The following is a 19,213-nucleotide window of genomic DNA, read 5'->3' on the forward strand; positions in this document are numbered from 1 at the left end:
CTATTTACAACAATTAATGTTGACACAATTCAAAGCATTGATCACATACCATTTACTTGTTGAAAACAGACAAGTTACACAAGATGAGACATGCATGGATGATTATAAAGGACTCATTACAAACTAGAAAACATAATAAGCTTCAGGGACATTAATTCTTCTTCAACCTTTTAATCAAGGAACTGATGCCAAAGACTTGGCAATACCTTTAGAGAGACAATAAGAAATGGACTGAATGGTGATCATAGGATTGACCCCAATTGCACTTGGGAAGACACTTGCATCACAAACAAACAGGCCTTGAGCCTCCCAACTCTCCCCATTCTCATCAACAGCACCCTCTTCCTCATTAACTCCCATCCTACAACTCCCCAAATGGTGAGCAGAACAGTATAGTGTCCAAAGCTCCTCATTTGATTTTGGTCCACCAACCACTGCATCATCATTCAAGAACTCCTCCAAGTCCTCATCCTTAATACCTTTGCATTTGATCCTCTGTCCATCACTCCTGTGAGTACCTACTTCCACTGCACCAGCAGCCACCAATATCCGAAGAGCCGTCTTTAGACCTTCCCGGAGATTCCCCTTATCGAATTCGTCTAATTCATAATTTATCCGGCCTCGGCCCTCCACCGATCCATGTCCTCGATCTCTAACAAGAGCAAATATATGAGCTGTTCTACTATACTTGGCCATTCTCTGTTTCATGTCATGCCCAGTGACCCAAGGAACCAATGTAGACAATGTCCCAGGACCGAATGCCGGTGTCTCTAATAATGCTCTACACTCACTGTCACCAACTTTGTGCAATGAAGTGATGATCCCTCCTTCAAAACTCTTGCCTTTGATTTCTGTTTCCGATTCCGGGAAGTACCCCCATGCAAATATAACAGGATGAAGATGAAGGTTCTTGCCGATATTCGGATTCTTCAAGCCACTAGAGATCAACAGAGGAGGTGTCAGTAGAGAACCACAAGCAGAGATACTCACCTTGGATTGAAACTGCAGTTTCTTAGTCACACCACCAGCCATTGCTCTTGCAATCAATCCCAAACATTTCTTTTTCTTCGTCTTGTTTCCAATTTGATCATTCTGTTTCATAATGAATCTCTCAGCCATGCATCCAGTCAGTACCACTGCACCACAGTTGACTGCATCAACCAGCCAACTAGTATCAGTGCCACGCTTATCACCAGTTCTACAACCATAACAGCAAGAACCACAGAAATGATTCTCCGATGAATTCCTCGCTACATGTTCTGCTTTCAGACCAAGTTTTTGGCATCCTTTTCGAAGAATCGTATTCTGGAAACCTTCCTCATTGCATTTATCATTAACTCCAAGCCTTGCAGATACTATATCCATTGCCGAAACATAATCTGAAGTGCGAAACATCGGTAAATTGTGTTTTTCCACCCATTCATTGAGCACATTATGTGGTGTCCTTATACAAGCAGACCAGTTCACCACAGAGCCTCCGCCGACGGTCGAACCTGCTAAGAGCAACATACTGCCATTCAAGGTTGCTAGAATTCCTCCAGATTCATACAATTGGTTCATGGATGGAGCCTCTAAAGAGGTGTAGTCTTGAGCTGTGAAGTAATTCCCCTTCTCAATGACTACCACTTTGTAACCTGAACTTGCAAGCACTGCTGCAGCAACTCCACCACCACAACCTGAACCAACTATAACAACATCACACTCAATTTGGTACAGGTTTTGTTTTGGATCAAGTGTGACATTTAGTCCTCTTCTCTTGAAGGCTTCAACGAGAGAAGAGTCATTGTGATCTTTGGTTTCTATGATTCCCTTCTCAAGAGGTCTTCCCTCTTGTTGTTGTGCCTCGCTTGATTCTGTGTCTGAGGGAATACCATAGCCAATTGCATTCCATGATTTGTTCTCTGAGTCTTCAAGGACCTGCAATTTAATTACATTACATCATTAACATGCTTTAACTGATTTTTCACAGAGGTGAACAGATCGAGCTTAAATTTTAGAGAAGATGATCCATATGCATTATACTATCTCAGTTCTTTATATTAAATCATTTCACATCTCATGCAATGATATATAATAATATATTCACAAATGAAATCTTTCACCAAAAATATAAGAATATTTTAACAAAAAATAATAATAAAATAAAATAAAAGTACCAAAGAGTAGAAGGTGTAGCAGCAGAAGATCTTGACCATAAAAAACACAAGTCTCAGAGGTGTGAAAAACTTGGTTTTTGACCATCCCTGAAGCACAGCTTCCCTTTTCTCCAGTGCCATGTCTGAGAACTTTTTGATCATGAATGGAAATCCTCCGGAAAAACTCAATGAGCCACATAAAATGAGCGTCCCAAATCTTGTGGACAAGAGCCATAACACAAATCCAACCAAAGTAATTGCCTCTCGTTGTCCCCTCTTCACCATCAACTCTGCAACCTATTCATTATATATATATTCTTTATAAACTCAGTTCCCGAATTATATAAACCTTTTTTTTTATGGTTAGAAGAAGAATTAAATTCACAAACAAAAACTCTAATATATATATATATATATATGAAAAGATGAATAAATCACCTATATTACCACAACAACAATATAGAAAGAAAGATGAAAAATTTAAAAATTCTGGCAAATGACACATTGAAATAAAAGTTACTATAGAATGTTATAATTTTTAAATTTTGGCAAATGACACATTAAAAAAAAGCTACTATAGACTGTTATAATTTTTAAATTTTGATAAATGACAAATTAAAACAAAAGCTACTATTTGCGTTTCAAATAATAATATATGTCATAATTTTTTTAAATTTAAATAACAATTAAAAACAAGGTGCATTACTAAGTAGTAAAAGCCAACCTAGCACCGCATCACTAACTAAGTGAGGAGGCATGGATTGGACAGTTAATTTGTGGTCCATGCCATGTTTTTAACATGTAATTTTTCCATTTTATAAATTAAAAAATAATAATAAAACTAATAATGTAAAGATTGAAGTCCATTAACCTCATCAGGGAATGGGGGATGAGAAGCAGAAGCAAGATAGAAGTCCTGCATAGCTTTATAACTCATGAGTTGCTTCTTATCCTTCCCATTATTACTATTCATCATGAGATGGACTGGTTCATCCTGATCCATTGCAATTGAAGGTATAAGAGCCTCACAAATGGCAGACAATGATTTCATTTGCGAAGAAGATAACCCATGCTCGTACTCAATATCTCCGCTTGATCTCCTTCCTCCTCTAAGAAGAGGATGTCCATTCATCTTAACCTCTGCCATGAGATATAGATATGATGGATATATAAAAAAAATATATTTAAAATATAACTTAGTGATCAAATATGGATGAGTTCGTTGTTGAAGAGGAGTGGGTATTTATAAGAAAAATGGGAAGAAAAGTGGGAAATGGTTTGGATTGCGTGAACAATAGGGTTGTGCTGAAATAAAATGGCTCTTTGTGTGTTGCCCTGAGGTCGAGGGACTTTTGAAAAAGATGTTCATTGTCGCTCGTGATGTTTGGATGCCGACGTTGTTCATGCTAGCATGTTGCACGTGCCATATATATATTTTTTTAAAAAAAAATAGATAAACCACTCATTTATTGAAAGAAAAGACGAAAGTACAAATAGAAAAATCATCTCACCAAAAATGAGGGGAACAAAATACATAAAATAAAACAGAGAAGAAGAAAGTAGATAATAGTCTAAGCAGACGGAAGACAACGTCTGGCATCTCAGGCCCTATTAATTATACATTCCTTGAAAATGATTTAATACTACCGATTAATGTATATTTTATATTTTCTAAAAAAAATAGATTTTCATAGTTTTTTCTTTTTTTTTCTCACCCCTAGTGAGGTTTTTAGTCTGTTTCCTTCTTTGCATTGTTGTATTACTTTCTTTATGTTCGTTTTATTCTTTTTTCAATAAAGTTGTGATTTATCAATTTTTTTATATATAAAAAATAAGATAAACCACAAATGTATTGCTAAAACACATAGAGATAAATTATAAAAAAAAAATACAAAAACCATTTAAAAATTTTATGATTAAGATTTTAAAAAAAAATTGTTTCTCAGTACATATAATTTGAATGTAAAACGTGGGGAGTTAAATTAATATTATTTTTATATGATTTATAAATTTTAATATGATATATTTTTTTTAATGTGAGTATATTTGCGAGTGTCTGCATTGGATGTTTTGCTGAGGAATTCTCCTTTTGAATCATTAATTAAAATATCTCTTAAATATATTATTAATTATATTAACTCCATCACAATTTAAAAGGGTTCATAATTTCTTAATCTATTTTTGTTAAAAGAAAAATTTTAACTTTAACTCATACAAGATATAAGCATAAATATATGTTAATGTACTAGTTCCACACTTTATTTAAAAAAAATATAAGGTATGTTAAAAATGATTTAGTGTTAAAAATATCAAATAATTGAATTTTTAGTTATCAAAATTTAATGGTTAGGATTTTTCACTATTTTGTGTTAGGATAATGATTTCTAATCTAAAAAGTGTAGACATGAGATTAATAATATGTTGTCTTATAAAGTTAAATTTTTATTTTTAAGTTTAATATTTTTTACATTCTAAAACATGCAGACCTATAATTACATTTTCGTAAATATTTTTTTAAAATAAAATAGATAAATCACAAATATATTGTCAAAATGAGTAAAAATACATTGTCAAAATGAGTAAAAATAATAAGAGACCCAATGACCGGCAAACAAAAACACCGAATAAATTGTGATTAACTGGTTTTTATTTTAGTTTAAAAAAAAAATTCAAATTGAATGAGATTAATTCTATCAATGGAACTTTGTCCAGCAGCCATGCCCATTGCAAGCACATTTGACATTGGTGGCAGCAAACCCACTTGCGGTGGAATATTTATTAACAACGCCGTCAACATCCTACAAAACAATGAAATTAAGATGTCTAATTTAATTTATTGCTTGTTTTTGTCCTAGAAGCAGAAAGATTAATATTGCAAGTAATGACTAATTAATTAGCTTGATACTTTGGACAAAGACAGGTAGAAATTAGACTTTTCATAGTGCATTCACTAATGTAAATCTGTATATATTCTCCACTTCAAGTATGTATTTATATTTATATAGATAGACAAATATAAAAAGCGATAAAAATAATAAATGGTAAGTATGATGACGTGGATTGACAATATATGACAAGCGAAGGTGTGACATAGCAAGAGAATGATGACATGGCTAGAGATAACTCATCAAAGGAAAATGTGACTAGGATGATGATGTGACAAAAGATGTTGTCATGAGTTATGATGAAGATCAAGGTGGAGATTTTATGAAGATCAAGGTTGAAGATTTTATTTAGTAGATATTCCTCTCAATACAATCATATGATGATAAACTATTTTTGGAAAGTGCATTAAGACTATAGGATCTTTTCAAGAAAGGTAAGTTTTATTTTAAGTATGATTGTCTATCCTTGGTAAGATCCGGGATGACAATCCATATTTTTTATAGAGCTCCTTTTAGAAAGATCTATTTGAAGAGAGAGGAATATTCTATCATTGGCAAGTATTTAAGATTATGAAGATTGTATGAAGCTATTAGAAGACACAAGTTAAACTTGGTATGAAGACACAAAGATTTAGTTTGGTGTGAAGCTATTTGAAGACACAAACTAAATAAGGTAAGGACAAGCCAAGGAGATCATCAAAACCATATTTAGCATCATTAATTGAAGAAAGATCTAGGAGCTATCTATGGGCAAAACTATTCATGGAGACTAGTCATTTGTGGAGATTGTTTGAAGATTGCATGAGATATGATTAGAGATTTGGAGATCCAAGCATGGATGATTGGAGATCATGCTTGAAGATATTGAAGGCTAAACTTGGATGAAGATGAGATCAATTTACTAACAATATTTCATGTGCCAAAAGAAGATCATTTGGAAGACCAAACTTGGGCCAAGTTTGGAAAGAAGATCGAGAGATCTTCGGTGGCTATCTTTGGTGAGATGGTCATGTGTGCCTTGGTGGGCACATCCCCCGGGAGATGGAGACCTTCTGAAGTGACTTGAGGAAGGAAGCAGCTACAGGCAGGAGGAGCTCAGGTCGAGTCAACTGCTACGAGGCGGACTGAAGGAACCAGGAGGTTGAAGGTTGCAGATTCGGGTGCATCTGGCTAGAACTCAGTCATGTTCAGTAAGGTGGGTCATGTTATAACTGGGTGTTGCAACATCTAACTTTGGAAGGTGTCCAAGTTAGGAAGCCGCAGAAAATTCTAAAAGAGGTAACTTTGTGGACGTCGGTGCGTCTATATAAGAGATCCTACTTGAAGATTTAGGATGAGCCAAACAGTGAGAGAGTACTCTTTCGTGAGAGTTGAGAGCTAGTGTGGCTGTCGGGCAATCTTGAGAGGATATTCTTTGTATTGAGAGAGTGAGTGAGTGTTGTACTCCTTCTTCCTATACCTCTTTTAGTGGATTGTTTCTCCAGGCCTGGCCTCTCAGATGTAGGCAAGGTTGTGCCGAACTGGGTTACCAATTTGCTTGTCTCCTTTATCTTGTTTTGATTGTGTGTGAGTGTTTGATCTTTGAGTGAGTTTTTGAGTGAACTTAACACATCACACCCCCACCGGAACCATCAATAAACTTCCTCTATTCATCATCATCATTATCATCTTCTGTGCAAAATTATTTATTAAGAAATATATAAAAAGCGTCACACTTAATCTCTGAGTAGTATGAATCACATATTTAAAATGCGGCCCACTTTAAAATGCTTCTAGCAACTGATATCTCTACTTCACAGTGGTAGACACTCTTCGAACCATCACCGTCTCCTCTTGTTATTTGTTTTTCTTTTGCTTTGGTATGTTATGTTGGTGACATTTCATCTCGATTAATCTGTTTTCCTTCCTTTTCTCTTCTTTGTATTCTCCCTACAGTTTGTAAATTAATTAAATTATTATATATATGATTTAAAACAAGCACCTAAGAGTTGGCATAAGAAATTAATATATTCTAATGTTGCTGACAAATTAATATATATATTCTAAATCTTGTTGTGATTATATAGTAATTGTTTGTTTTATTGTTTATATGTAGATGACATGTTAATTGTTAGCAATGATACGAAAAGTGTAATAAAAACAAAAAGGTTTCTATCTTTAATTCATATTCAACATGAAAGATCTTGGAGAAGTTGATACTATTTTGAGAATCAAGGTAAAACGGAATAGTGGGGTTGTGTATTAAATCAATCTCAATATATTGAAAAAGTGTTGAATAAATTCTATCATTTAAAAATATAAGGGGCAAACACCCCATATGATCCAAGTGCCAAATTAGTAAAAAATGATGGAAGAGCAGTTGCACAAATAGAGTATAGAAGCACAACTGGAAGTCTAATGTATGGCATGCAATGCACTAAAATAGATATTGCGGTTGTTGTTAGTAAATTAAGCAGATTTACTAGCAACCCTGGTTTGGAATTTTGGAAGACTATTGGTAGAATTCTTGGTTTTCTTAAAAAGACTGACGACCTTGCCTTACAATATTCAAAATGTCTAGGTACACAAGTTGGATATCGAATTTGGGAGATAGCAAATCTACTGCAGGCTAGATGTTTACCTTAGGAGGTGGTGCAATTTGTTGAAAATCTAAAAAACAATCATTAATAACTCATTCGACCATGGAGTCAAAGTTTGTTGGTTTGGCAGAAACATGAAAAGAGGCTGAGTGGTTGAGGGATTTTCTTTTAGAAATTCCATTGACTTCAAATAATATAATTAAGATAAATTTCAATATTTTGTGATAGTCAAGCCACTCTAGCAAGAGTATATAGTGATGTTTATAATGGAAAGTCTAGACATACGAGCTTAAGACATGATTATGTGAGAAAATTAATTAAAGATGGAATTATCTCCCTCATATTTATGAAATTTAATAAGAATTTGGTTGATCCTTTCACTAACTCTTACAAGAGATTTAGTAAAATCAACATCCAGAGTGATTGGTTTAAAACTCTTAAATTTATCCACCAGTGGTGGCAACCCTACCCAAAATTATGAAATAAGTAATTTTTAGGTTTAAAAGGTAAATTTTATCAAGACCATATGTAGGAGATTTTATTGAAAACTAAATATGGATAGAGGTTAATTGAAAAAATACCTATCAATGATTGAAAAGTTACTTATTTGAAGACATATCTATTGTTGGTATGATTTTAAAATCCCTTGATAGTATAATTGAAGACATGCCAAATTGGAGAGATATCTATTGTTGGTATGATTAGCATGATTAAAATAAAGATCAAGTTAGGAAAGTTTTGTGAAGACGCACAAAGTCGTGCGCCCCTTGCAAAGAGACTACTTGGTGATAAGCAAAGGAGGTAGGCTAGTAGTTGATAGTCGAGATCGGGAGATCTGGCTGCATCGACTTGGACTAAGCATGACCAGGAGATTGATGGGTCTTGAGGTCTCTTTACAACGGAACCAGAACTAAGTCAAGTCAGCAGTTAGGAGGTCGGCATTATTGTAAGTTGGGTATAATAGGAGTTACAACAGCTAATTTTGGAAGGTTCTAAAGTTAGTAGCCGCGGAGATTCTAAAAAAGGTATGGGCTTTATTTGGGAAGTTGAGGCGTTTATATAAGCTGTGTAACTCTAAGATCATTGATAATGACCTGAGTTATAGCTTGAGTGGGGATTAGAGAATCCAGTAAGGTTTCTTATCTACCTTTTAGAGATTGAGCAAAAAGTTTTGTACTTATATATTTTCACTTCTTTTACTGGATTATTTATCTTCGGGCTTAGTCTCCAAGATGTAGACGAGTTGACGCCGAACTGAGTTACCAATATCGTGTGTCTCCTTTTGTTTTAGTTTGTGTATGATTTCTATGAGTGTTTGAGTATTATTCAAACCTACAAACCATATCGGCCGAGCTAACAATACTTATTGTTACTGTTCAAAAGGTTGAGTATCAAAATTCTTTATGAAATTCAGTTTTGAGAACAAGTGCCTTAAAAGTGACAAAGACACTGGAAGAATTTTATTCATGTGAACTTAGGAGTGGTACCGCTTGGATTGAAAGTTTAGGAGTTGCTTTCATAAAAGTTCATGAAAATGAATAGCACATGGTTATAATTAGTGCTAGGTGAGTGTTTGATTGGAGTAAAAGGACATAATGTTTATGTGTATAATGATACCGGTTTTATCACAAAGAATAACTAGTTCAAAGCTTCATGCTACTAGAGATTTCTATTAAACTTTCTGTTATTATACTAAGGTAATATTCAAATCGAAAGATATATTATTTTATGCACAAGCATGATATTTGATCTCCTTGAAAATAGAAATTTGATTTTATAAGGGATTAGTTTTCACAATAGCAAACAACCATCTAAATTTTTAAAAGCTTCTTAAGTTAACCTTATGAAATAAAAAATTTTCCTTAATCTTTTCACAAATTATTATTATTATAATAACTCAATGAAGGCCAAATAACTTGACTTATATAAAATTACTTACTTTTACATTAACTTATTCAAAAATAAAATATATAGAAATACTTTTTTTAATAGTCCATCTACCAAACTAAAAATCACTTTTTTATTCAAATTCTACAATAAAAGAGGGGACAATTGGACAAATAATACATTCAGGAAGGCGTTTATCAACGCCACTCAAATTTATCCATCATATACATAGATTTTTCAATAATCTAAAAGCATTAACAATCTTTCCCATCTTTGAATAACAGTTGATGAGTGCGGTGTAGATTCCTTCATCTGGCATGATGCCTGTCTGTAGCATCTCCCACCATCCTCCCCGCTTCGCACAAAGATCTTATGATTGAGTTTATATCATAATAAACATTAAACATCTCCTCGCTTGCGGTGAGAATTTATAACAATTGAATGTGTAGACAGATTAGGAAGCACACCTGTACTTCTCATAAGATATAAAAGAGACTAACCATCCTCTATTCTATTCTATCCTCCTCCTCTTGCACAAACATCTAATTAAGAAATTGAAGGCGCAGATCAATAAGAGACGAGCACATAGATCCTAACAAAATATGAAGAACCACCACTTTCAATAGGATTATATATGCATATATTGTTTCCTGCCATCTCTTAAAAAGCTTGACTTCCAACTGCAATTCCTCATCTGGATCAGAAGTACACAATCTGACAAACACAATCCAAGGCATATATATATATATATATATATATATGATCAAAGGGAAGATTCTTAATCAGCAACTGAAACATTGATAAGATGAGGAGGCATATTGTGGTGGAGAAGATGCGATCGAGGACGGACAGGGCTAGGCTTGCTTGTCTCTTTATGTTAATAAGATGTTTGTGCAAGGAGAAGGAGAGGAGAATAGAATAGAGGATGCTTACTCTCTTTTATGTCTTATGAGAAGTAGAGGTGTGTTTCTTAATCTGGCGCCGGCTCTTGATATAAATTCTCACTGCAAGCCAAAGCGAGAGGCCAGAGCGACTAGGGTTTCAGGCCTCTTGTTGATGCTTTTATAGAGTATCTAATCTTATCATATCAATAGGATAACGAAATACAAAGGCGCAGGGATTTTTCTTTTCTTTTTTTATATAAATAATAATATGAGAAAGATTGTGATTTTATATTTGTTCTCCTTTCTTTTTAATTGAAGTGATTTATCCATATTTTTAAAAAAATTAATTAATAAATAATAATATGATAAAATACACTATATATATATTATATTTAAGATATTTTTTAATTAAATAATACAATCAAATTTAAAAAACATGTCATGATAATAATAATTTAAAATATACAATCGCGTTTAAAATGATAATATGATAAAATACAAGATATATTATATTTAAAATATATTTTAATTAAATAAGATATTCAAATTTAAAATATACAAACACGTTTAAAATGATTACATGATAGAATAAACGATATATTATATTTAAGATATTTTATAATTAAATAAAATATTTAAATTTGAACAACAGAACATAATAATAATAATTTAAAATATACAAACGTGTTTAAAATGATAACATGATAAAATACACGATATATTATATTTAAGATATATTTTAATTAAATAAAATATTCAAATTTGAACAACAATACATGATAATAATAATTTTATTAATAACCTAATTATTATAAATTTTCCTAATGCTGTCTCCCTCCCTTTTCTCTTCTTTGGACTGGTTTAGTAGTTTGTAAGGAAAGCAATTGTATGTAAAGCTTTTGCAGGGAAATATTTTGCATGCAATTACTTTCTCAGTAAAGTAACATTACAATTTTGGTATATGTAATAAAAATTGGAATTAAATTGCATGCAAATTTAATTCCCTTATTTGGTATAAATTGCATTTGCTATGTAAAGTTATGTTTATTGTCAATATTAATTACCCTTAGTTATTTTAATTATAAATGGTGGATTTTTAATAATCTCTAATAATATACAAACTTAGTCCAAATAATAATTAATCTTTTTTTCATAAAGTATTTCTAGAATTTTTTAAATATAGTTTTTAATATATTTTTTAATACACTCAAAAAAGAATATATATGACTTAAAACCACCATTTATTCCTCAACTTTTGCCCAATTTTGTTTAATTTAATATTGTCATGATTGATATTATCCAACAATGTGTTAGGGTTTTTTTTTAAAAAAAACAAAGAAGAATTTTTATTTAAAAAGAAAGTAATATAATAATTTAACAATTATCAAACTTTCTCCCACAATGTTGTAATCACTTTCACACCACTCCCATGTGAATCACTTTTCATGGTAAAAAAAAAATGATTGCAAGGAGACCAATTATTTTTAAAAAATCAAATGAGTGAAAATGATTCACTCCCTTTGCTTTTCAAAAAAAGTTGTTATTTTCAATTATATCAAACGGGTCGACTTGATCTCCCTTTACTTTGTGTTCTCTCTCTGCATAATTTGTCTTTCATATTTTTGTATAATTTCTTGTTTTAATGAAAATAATTATCTAGCTTTCTCAAAGACGAAGAAAAAGAATCTGTTTTGAAATGAATGAGTCGTTTATCTATCTTTTTAAAAAAATAAATAAATAAATGATGATGATGGTTTGCTTTCAATTTTCCATTATGTGATGGGTTTGGAAACTCGTAGATTATTTGATTGGCTTATTAGCAATTAAAAAAAAAACTTGAAAAGAGAAAGAACTTGATTTACGGGCCAATGCCAAAAAGAAACCCACCTTGAGTATGTGGGCTCTGTTGGCTAAGGCTAACCCAACCTTTAGGCCCAATAATTTTTTTTTTACCTCACTGTTCTTTTTTATTATTTAATGAGAATGTCAAATGTGGGTCTTTATTTATTTATTTAGTTAATTTTGTTAATTTTTTTCTTTAAAATTTTAAAATTTGGATTTAACCCTCAAATTGAATGCAAAGTCTAAATCCATCCAACCAAACAAACGAGATCCGCGCAATTTAGATGTGATCTCAGCCGTCCATTCCCACATTATTTGTCGGGGTTTTCTTAAACCTGAATAATTGAGCAGCTACAATGCACCGCCGGATAAACCTAACTGAAATCATCTGAGCCGTCCATCCCAATCGGAACGATTTCCTAGAGCATGGACCCATGCTTTGGACGGCTAAAGTTGGTGGATTTTAATGATATTAGCGCATATCGCGAGACATCGGAACGCACGCGATCGGGAATCCCATCTTGGTCGGAATCATGTCGGCCGGTAGCGTCACGGCGATGCCAGCCCTTCATCGTTTCCCCGTTTCCCTTATTTAATTATTTTGTTTTATTGATATTTTCACACCACCAATCCAAATAGGTTTGCTCCACCAGTCATGAATTCAATGACCCATCAACCAATTCTTCACCAACAAATGAATAATAATAATAATAATAATAAAATTTCGGAGAGTATCCAACATCAAACTCCAAAATCCACATAAAAAAAATAATTTAAGTCTTTACATCAGGAGAGAGGGGGCTCATGGTACCTATTTGTCAAGTATATATATATATAAAGATTTGAAGTTCACTGAACACTCACACACTGTGGTAATGAGATTTTTATTCTCTTGCTCTTTTCTTTGTTGTTTATATTCTATATATATATTTTTTAAATTTTTTCGATAATAAATTAGTGATTTATTTATTTTAAAAAAACAATCACAAACATTTTTTAACAAAGTTATTGTTAATCTATTTTTTTAATTAGAAAAATATAATTATATTAATGAAAGAAACCAACTAACAAACAAAGATTTGATTACTATGAATATAACAAATTAAAACTAAATTTCAAAATTTTATTTTTAGTTTTTCACTAATTTTCATATTTTTTAAAAAATCACATATTATATATATATATTTAAAAAAAAAAACATAGTTATCCATCACAACAGATAAAAACATATTAGAAGAAAATCAATATAATCTTCAAATATGATAAGATGATAAATTAAAACACAAAAGGGGCAGGTTTATTGAAAATGAAAAGATTTACTGGATTAATGGGAGTTTTGTAATTTTTTTTCTTTCAGTTATTCATTTTTGAATATATATTTTTTAATGGATCACATTTTTATTAAAATAAATAAATAAAAAAATAATTCATTATTTTTAATAATTTAATGTTTAAGTTTTTAATCCCGAGTAGCACCAAAACGACATGACTGCTACCTCGATATTTTTTTATACTCGGGAGTAGCAATATCACGACTTTCCATTTTTTTTAACAATAAAATACCGAAAATAAATTATATATATTTATATAATAAATAAATAAATAAATAAATAATATATATATATTTATCTCCCCGTCCATTCCTCGTCTCACTCGCTCTAGTCCATTTCTCACTTTTGTTACAAGAAAAATTTTGGAGTAATTAGCCAAGTTTTTCTCTATTCCTCTCTAGATCTACATTTTTTCCTTTTACTGCAACTAATCCGGCATGATTCATCCATCGTAGGCATGCCCATTGCCTGATTTTCCCATCATCGTGGCGTTTCCTCAACCTTTGGTGCGGAAATCTGTGGTTTTGAGCTCTTCACGGGCTTCGCATTTTGGTTTTCTCTGTGAAATCTTATTTGTGTGATTGGATTGGTTATAGCGAAGGTTTTGGTGATGTTTTGGTAGTTATGTGGATTTGCTGTTAATGTTTTTGGTCTTTTGGAGTGTTGCTGATGTTGTATGGTGGTGTTGTGTAGCTTGTGAACTGGGAAACTCTGAGATGAGTTTATTTGCTGGCAATGTATGTGATAAATGAAAGCATTTGGAGTTTCTGATAGTTGAGTATCAATCTCAGGTTCCAATCTCTTAGTTTGGGTCTGTACCAAAAAAAAAAAGGTGGGATTTTTTTCTTAAGAGAAAGAAAAAGTTGGGACTTTTTAGTCAAGTTTCCCACTTTTAGCATTAGAGATCTAATCTCAGAGCAGATGCATAGCCAAGTGTTTCTATAATTGATTTGCTTTGTGGATCTCTTGTTGTAGTGCTGTACATTGTTTACTTTTTGAGAATTTGAAAGTTGAAGGTTGTAATTTAGTGTGCTGAGAGAGATTGATTTGAATCATGGAGCATGTCATTGGTGGAAAATTTAAGCTTGGGAGGAAGATTGGAAGTGGATCTTTTGGCGAGTTGTATCTTGGTATATCTCCTTTGCGTTTGTTTTGTTTATGTTGTGCTTATGATTTGATTACTTTTTATATGCAATGTGGCGCACTTGATTTTGTTCAGGTGTTAATGTACAGACTGGAGAAGAAGTGGCTGTTAAACTGGTAGGCAACTTAAATCATTCTATCAATGAGATTTCTATAAATATTTCCGTTCTGGAGAGTCTAGTAATGACTCTGGTGTGGTTGCTTGAATTTTAGTGGATTTTAATTGAATCAGACTGAATACAACTCTTGAAAATACATCTTTGTTTGCCTTGAAAGTGTCTTGATGTTGGATGTTAGTTTGTTGGCACTTGGCATGTAGCAGGTTTCATCCAACAGTTGAGAGTTACGTTGTAATTATGTATTTTTCTTATTCAGTATTTCTCCATGTTCCTCATTTTGCTCTTCTTTTTTATGATAATTTAGGAATCAGCAAAAACAAAGCATCCTCAGCTTCATTATGAATCAAAATTGTATATGCTTCTTCAGGGAGGAAGTGAGTTACCAATCTCTATTAGCATGATTTGTACAGTTGCTTTACCAACCACACTGACTATTTTATTTTTGTTTTGTTTTTGTTTTTGTTTTTTTTTTTTGGTTTTTGGGATGAAGCTGGGATTCCACACTTAAAGTGGTTTGGCGTGGAGGGCGAGTATAATGTTATGGTTATTGATTTTCTTGGTCCCAGCCTTGAAGATCTGTTCAACTATTGCAGTAGAAAGCTCTCATTGAAAACTGTTCTGATGCTTGCTGATCAGTTAGTAAGTACAATATTCATATTCTTCTGTCTAATCTGTTTTTTCAAAAGACTAGATGTAGTAAAAAATCTATTCAGTTGATAGTCATTGTCTTAATAATATTTCTGCTTGTCTGAAAGTATATTCTAATTTGAATGCCTGATGGTCTTCTGTATTGCCCTTTTCCAGATAAACCGTGTTGAGTATATGCACTCACGAGGCTTTCTTCATCGTGACATTAAGCCAGATAACTTCCTTATGGGCCTGGGTCGTAAAGCAAACCAGGTATCTATCAAGTTTAAGGGTGTACATATTGCATATGCCATTTGTATTTTACACGTCAATACTTCATGCTACGAGGATTTTAATCTAGATATCACAATTCACAAACCTTTTTCTGGGTTGGATCGAGTTAGCAGTTATTTACATTCATTCTTATCTGCGGGTTCAATTAAATATGTGCACTTCAGCTTGCTGTGATTCCAATATGGAAAGTGACGGCTATATTGCCCTCTTCTTTGAGATTTAGTTTTTCTTTGTTTCAGGTTTACATCATTGATTATGGCCTTGCTAAGAAGTACAGGGACCTTCAAACTCATAAGCACATACCTTACAGGTGAGTTTTATATTACCTTTTTTCTCACATGTGTACCTTGTTTGAAGCATTGCATTTTTATCAGTATATTGTAGTTGGAATGTTGGCTTTCCATTTTCACTTGAATCCAGTTCTTGAACTAGTTTTACAATCTAGTTTTGTTTTACATGTTATTGCTGCTTAACTAGTGTCTAAACCATGATGAGGCAGCTTTGCATGACAATATGCTAGTGCTGAGATTTCTAGGACATGAAAGAGAGTACTACACTGCATGATAAACCATGCTGTGTTGATTTATGTTGGGTCTAAAGTAGACAGGAATGTTGCCTAATGTCCTATGCATGTGAGCAAGTATTTTAATGATCTGGTGGTAGTTCTCCAGTCACTGAACTATTACTGCTCTGCTAGCGAGTTAATAATTTTTTAGTTTTGAAATCCAACGGCCTGCTTGTTTTAATGCACTATTGTCAAAGCATACTTTTCTTGGGTATATTTACTGAGAATATTTAATGCTTTTCTGCAGGGAGAACAAAAACCTCACAGGAACCGCACGCTATGCAAGTGTTAATACTCATCTAGGAGTTGGTGAGTCTAAATTGCCTCACAAACTAATGATGACATGTGACAGCATTCTACTTCATATCAAGATCTTGTAGTCCTCATATGAGTTGCATATTTCTTCATGCAGAACAAAGCAGGAGAGATGATCTGGAATCTCTAGGTTATATGCTCATGTATTTTTTGAGAGGAAGGTAAGATCTAATTCAGAAGTGTGAATCTTTTCTTTTCGTATTTATCTTGTCAAAGGTTTTAACTGTTTTTTTGTGGTGTAAAACAGCCTTCCCTGGCAGGGTTTGAAAGCTGGTACTAAGAAGCAAAAGTACGACAAAATAAGTGAGAAGAAAATGCTTACTCCAGTAGAGGTGTGGTGAACTATTTCCTTCCTGAGATCCCTTTGCAAATAGATTGAATTATCTCTGGTGCTCCATTTACTTTTATAACTGATATGAAATGAGAATTAGTTGAATAATGTAATATTGCAATTCAGGTGCTGTGCAAGTCATATCCACCGGAGTTTGTCTCTTACTTCCAGTACTGCCGATCATTGCGGTTCGAAGACAAGCCAGATTATTCTTATTTGAAAAAGCTTTTCCGGGACCTTTTTATTCGAGAAGGTACTTGTTGCTTTCCTTGTCTGGTTTGTTTCATTGAACCCCTGTAAATTTGTCATGCTGGTTGAAGTCAGATTGTAACCAAGTATCTTCATATGTAATTTTCACCCATTTGAACTTAACCCAATCTGCCACTGATCATTATCGTTATTTCAGGTTATCAGTATGATTATATATTTGATTGGACTTTATTGAAGTATCCCCATACCAGGCCTGGTGTTAGAGCGCGGGTATGACTTATCATATTCATTATTTTTTTGTCTTTCTTTTCTCTGTTCCTGTTTGTATATCTCCACTTTCTTTATTTCCTTTCCAACAGCCAAGTGGCCGAGCAAATGGTGCTGTAGGACCATCACAAGAAAGAGCTGAAAAAAATTCAGGTCTGTTATCATTCCTGAGGAGCTAACAATTGATCATATGTTATTATGAATTTTTGGTAAAGCTTAAAGTAAATTTCTTTTTGGCAGTTGGACAAGAGATTCGAGAAAAGTTATCAGGTGCTGTTGAAGCATTAGGTAGAAGGAAGGTCTCAGGCTCAGCTCCCCATCGTGATCATTCAAAACATAGAGGCCAAGAAGACGGACCAATGTCATCCAAGGATGTATGTCGTCTTGCTTGTAACTTAAGTTTCATTCTTCAACTCATTTTAATTCTTTCCTATGATTGCTCCTTCAGGTTCATGGTTCAGAAAAGACACGTTCAACATCTCGAAATGGCAGCTTATCGAAGAGGGTGGTCATGTCAAGTGGTCGTCCAAGCTCAACTGGTGAACCAAGTGATCAATTGTTCAACAGGACAAGCCGGTTGGTGTCAAGCAGCCACAGCCGGCCATCAAATGCCCAAAGGACTCATCATCCTGGAACTGAATTGAGGTCATCATCGATCCCCCGCAATGCAACAAGCAGAGTGACCCGTGACGACAATCCTCTTCGAACTTTTGAGCTCCTCTCACTCAATGCAGACAAAAGAAAATAATTAAACAAAAAAAAAGATACAAGTTAGCAAGAAAGCATCTCTCAAGCAGTTGCCATTCGTTCGAGGAGTACCTAGAAACTCGTCGGAAATGAATGTGACTCAACTGGCTTATGCAATAATAAACCAGAAGACATCATACTCGAACTTTGCAATTTTTTCTTCGAATAAATACTATTACTCCATGTAAATCTCTTGGTTTTGAGGCTCTTATTGCAATCTTAGATATCTAGCACAAGAGCAACAGCCCATTTTGGGATGACTGTTTGTATGAAGATTATTATTATTATTCCAATAAAATGAACTGTTTATGTTCAAAGTTGGTTCTTTGTTTGAAATTTTTTACTGTCTGAAGACCCACACAACAGGCTGGCATTCAAAGACAACACCAAACTGAATTATAACTTGTATATACTTGCAGGTTGTCTTCAGCTGGCAATCATACCCCACTTGATAGTCAGCCATTTTTAGTTGCATTTTCATGAATCTCTCAATACACAGTCAATCTTACATGTCAATGAAAACTCATACCATAGTTTTATATAAAGTTTTCCACTCCTAATACCCATCAATTTTCAGGCATCATATCACCATCTGCTTGAATGACACACCAACAGACACCCAACAACACTATTAATCACAAAGCCTGAAAATTCAACAACAATAAAAGTAAAAAAGTCATTTATATATATATATATATATATATATATGAGACACAAGTATCATAAATGAAGAACAATAGAGATAAGTTACAAGTGAAGTGAGAGGTAGTCAGCAGACAACCAGAGAACATTCCAACACTAACAGATGATAGATAGGAATAAGTTTATATTCCCATCATATGAATGAACAATCATTGTAAATAAACTTGCTTTTATTATTTTATTTTTTTTTAAACAAATTTGTTAAAAAGAAAAAGGCATGGTAAAGCAGCATATGATTAGTTTCCGGACCTTAAAAGACAAGCAAGCCTATAACTACCTTTCACTTTTTCATACAATATAACTAAAAAAATCCCACTTTATAGTTTTAATTAAGAGCACATACATTATGA

At 33.1% G+C, this 19,213-nt stretch overlaps 2 protein-coding genes across 2 annotated transcripts; one reads left to right on the plus strand and one right to left on the minus strand.

The window, feature by feature from the left end:
* Positions 1 to 19: 19 nt before the first annotated feature.
* Positions 20 to 3,331, minus strand: LOC120272070 (long-chain-alcohol oxidase FAO2-like). The gene is made up of 3 exons (XM_039278809.1): positions 3,007 to 3,331; positions 2,157 to 2,432; positions 20 to 1,917 (listed from the first exon to the last, which is right to left on the minus strand). The coding sequence occupies exons 1-3, from the start codon at positions 3,280 to 3,282 to the stop codon at positions 175 to 177; spliced, it is 2,295 nt and encodes a 764-aa protein (XP_039134743.1). The 5' UTR covers positions 3,283 to 3,331; the 3' UTR covers positions 20 to 174.
* Positions 3,332 to 14,582: 11,251 nt separating this feature from the next.
* Positions 14,583 to 18,478, plus strand: LOC120272270 (casein kinase 1-like). The gene is made up of 14 exons (XM_039279040.1): positions 14,583 to 14,673; positions 14,763 to 14,803; positions 15,110 to 15,179; positions 15,296 to 15,444; positions 15,610 to 15,705; positions 15,966 to 16,036; positions 16,539 to 16,600; positions 16,704 to 16,767; positions 16,854 to 16,938; positions 17,064 to 17,190; positions 17,344 to 17,417; positions 17,507 to 17,567; positions 17,655 to 17,788; positions 17,863 to 18,478. Exons 1-14 carry the CDS (start codon positions 14,598 to 14,600, stop codon positions 18,160 to 18,162), a joined length of 1,410 nt encoding a protein of 469 aa, XP_039134974.1. The 5' UTR covers positions 14,583 to 14,597; the 3' UTR covers positions 18,163 to 18,478.
* The last annotated feature ends 735 nt before the right edge of the window (positions 18,479 to 19,213 follow it).

Source organism: Dioscorea cayenensis, chromosome 11 (genome assembly GCF_009730915.1).
Source record: "Dioscorea cayenensis subsp. rotundata cultivar TDr96_F1 chromosome 11, TDr96_F1_v2_PseudoChromosome.rev07_lg8_w22 25.fasta, whole genome shotgun sequence".
Lineage (NCBI taxonomy): Eukaryota > Viridiplantae > Streptophyta > Magnoliopsida > Dioscoreales > Dioscoreaceae > Dioscorea > Dioscorea cayenensis.